At 39.3% G+C, this 2,214-nt stretch overlaps 1 protein-coding gene across 2 annotated transcripts; it reads left to right on the top strand.

The window, feature by feature from the left end:
- The first annotated feature begins 578 nt into the window (after nucleotides 1-578).
- Nucleotides 579-1,514, top strand: LOC127150198 (uncharacterized). Of its 2 annotated transcripts, XR_007822305.1 has the most exons (3): nucleotides 579-828; nucleotides 904-1,095; nucleotides 1,177-1,514. XR_007822305.1 is itself a non-coding variant. In XM_051087428.1 (2 exons), the coding sequence occupies exons 1-2, from the start codon at nucleotides 898-900 to the stop codon at nucleotides 1,357-1,359; spliced, it is 381 nt and encodes a 126-aa protein (XP_050943385.1). In that variant the 5' UTR covers nucleotides 837-897; the 3' UTR covers nucleotides 1,360-1,514. The 2 variants fall into 2 exon arrangements, 1 of the variants encoding a protein (XP_050943385.1); XM_051087428.1 differs by lacking the exon at nucleotides 579-828 and having other exon boundaries at nucleotides 837-1,095.
- The last annotated feature ends 700 nt before the right edge of the window (nucleotides 1,515-2,214 follow it).

Genomic DNA, 2,214 nt, shown 5'->3' with positions numbered 1-2,214 from the left:
TTTGATTCTAGTTATGTGTTCGTATTTGGTTATTGAATGTTTGTTTTCTATATGTCCATAGTCATTATGTCATATCGATGATCAAATTTTATGGAGACGGACGATATGTTCCTCCAGTTTGAGGATGATTTAGATAACATTGCGGGAGGGTCGTCATCTGTGGGCGACAATACGGGTGAGTCTAAGAATTTTCTTCATTTTTAACTTACAAATATTTCATGTAGGAGTTTCTAACTTTATATGTTATTGTCTATTTATTGAGCATAGTCTTCTTCTCAACAAACGACTCCGACTCCTAGGAGACGTGCGCAGTCTCGACTCTTGGAGTTAGAGCGCCACGTTGCAATAAATGGGTGCATTCCGATGACGATCGCCCCTGAAGCGGAGAAGCCTATTTCTCCACACGCCGTTCACTTCAGCCAGGCGATAGACGTGTGCGTGCGAAAGACATTTCCCGTCCGCTGTCTTAAGTGGGCGGACGTTGAGAGAGAATACATTGAGGTCGTTAAAGGCGACCTCCAGGTAATTAAATGCACTACACATTTATATATGATTTCATTTGAAACATATCTAACTTTAACCAATCTAATGTGTTATGTTTGTAATGTGTAGCGATTGTTTGTGCTTGATTTCAATGATCAAGCAATGAACAGGTTTGTTGAGCATCAGATGCTCACGACCTTTAAAGAGTTCCGAGCCGATTGTCATAGACATTTCAAAAAGTACAACGACCCGGAGGAGGCTCGTGCCAACCCACCAAACGCATTGGTTGGACGTGATGAGGATTGACACTTCCTCTGCGACCATTATATCAGCCGTGCATTCCAGGTATTTGTCATGATTAATTATGATAACAAGTTTTAATATGTATAAGAAATAAACAATATAATTGTTTTAATGCAGGAGCAATCACGGACAAACAAGGCTGCTAGACAGAAGCAGCCTTACAATCATAGTAGCGGGTCCAAGTCGTTTCTACAACGACAATATGAGCTCGTTGAAAGAAGAGGGCAGCCGGTCGATCGTGTGGAATTGTTCCGGAAAACACACGTTCGAGCTGGGACATTCGTGTCGCAGGCCGTCGAGGATGCGCATGTAAGTTATACCCTTATTAATTATCCACTTTTATTATATATTTTTGCGCGTTACCTAACATAATTTTTAAATTTGTTGTAGAATCAAATGCTGGAACTCCAATCCCAGCCTACCCTAGAGGGTAGTCAGCCACTCTCTGAGGATGAGATATGCGATCAGGTGTTGGGTAGACGACCAGGCTACTCAAAAGGCCTTGGTTGGGGACCCAAGCCGAAGGCCCGCAGAACGACAAGTGTAAGCAGTTTGTCGACATCTTGTTTGTAGTCCACACAAAAAGAGATTGAATTACAAGCTAAACTTCATGAAACTTTGGAACAGATTGAAGTACAAGATAGAAATCACCAAGCATTAGGTTCACAAGTGGAAGCTATGAAAAAGATGATTGAAGACCTAACTCGTGCACAACAGGGACCACCACATGATCCCTAGCTCTGCGGTACGTCGTATATTTCTCTATTATTCTTAAGTTTTTGCAATATATGATTATGTATTAAACTTAGTTATTTTTATACCATTTTTAGGACCGAAGGTGTAGAATGACGTGCATACGCACCTCGTTAGGAGACTTTTCATTATGTTTATGTTTTTTCTATTTTGAGAACTATATTTTGTTGTAGTCAACTTATTCGTATTATTAATTTTAATTCTATTTTTTTAATTTGTGTTTGTATATTTATTAATTTATTTTAATTTAATCCAAAACGTCGCGAATTTTTTTTGAGCAATCCGAACATCATTGTGAATGTTTGAGCAAAATATTATAAGGAAAAAAATAAAAATAAAATATTTTAAAAAATATATAAAAAAGATTTCCCGACGTTCATTACGTCGGGAAAAAAAAACGTCGGAAAAGAGGTTTTCCCGACGCCGTGTTGGTACGGCGTCGGGAAAGCCTCTCGCGACGCATTTCTCCCGATGTTCTTTCCGACGCCGTTTTGTACGTCGGGATATCCTTTTCCGACGTACTTTGCATTTTTGCCGACGTATTTGTGCGTCGGGAGTACCCCCATCTCTTGTAGTGCGTGATCGTTTAGATATAGGTACAATTTATCTTTTCAATTCCATCGTTTAATTTTGTTACACGATAGTTTAGATTTGAGGACTCAAATCTAAATGATT

The sequence above is a fragment of the Cucumis melo genome, chromosome 1, assembly GCF_025177605.1.
Source record: "Cucumis melo cultivar AY chromosome 1, USDA_Cmelo_AY_1.0, whole genome shotgun sequence".
Lineage (NCBI taxonomy): Eukaryota > Viridiplantae > Streptophyta > Magnoliopsida > Cucurbitales > Cucurbitaceae > Cucumis > Cucumis melo.
The sequence above is the reverse complement of the archived record's forward strand: the minus strand, read 5'-3'. Positions and strand labels throughout refer to the sequence as shown.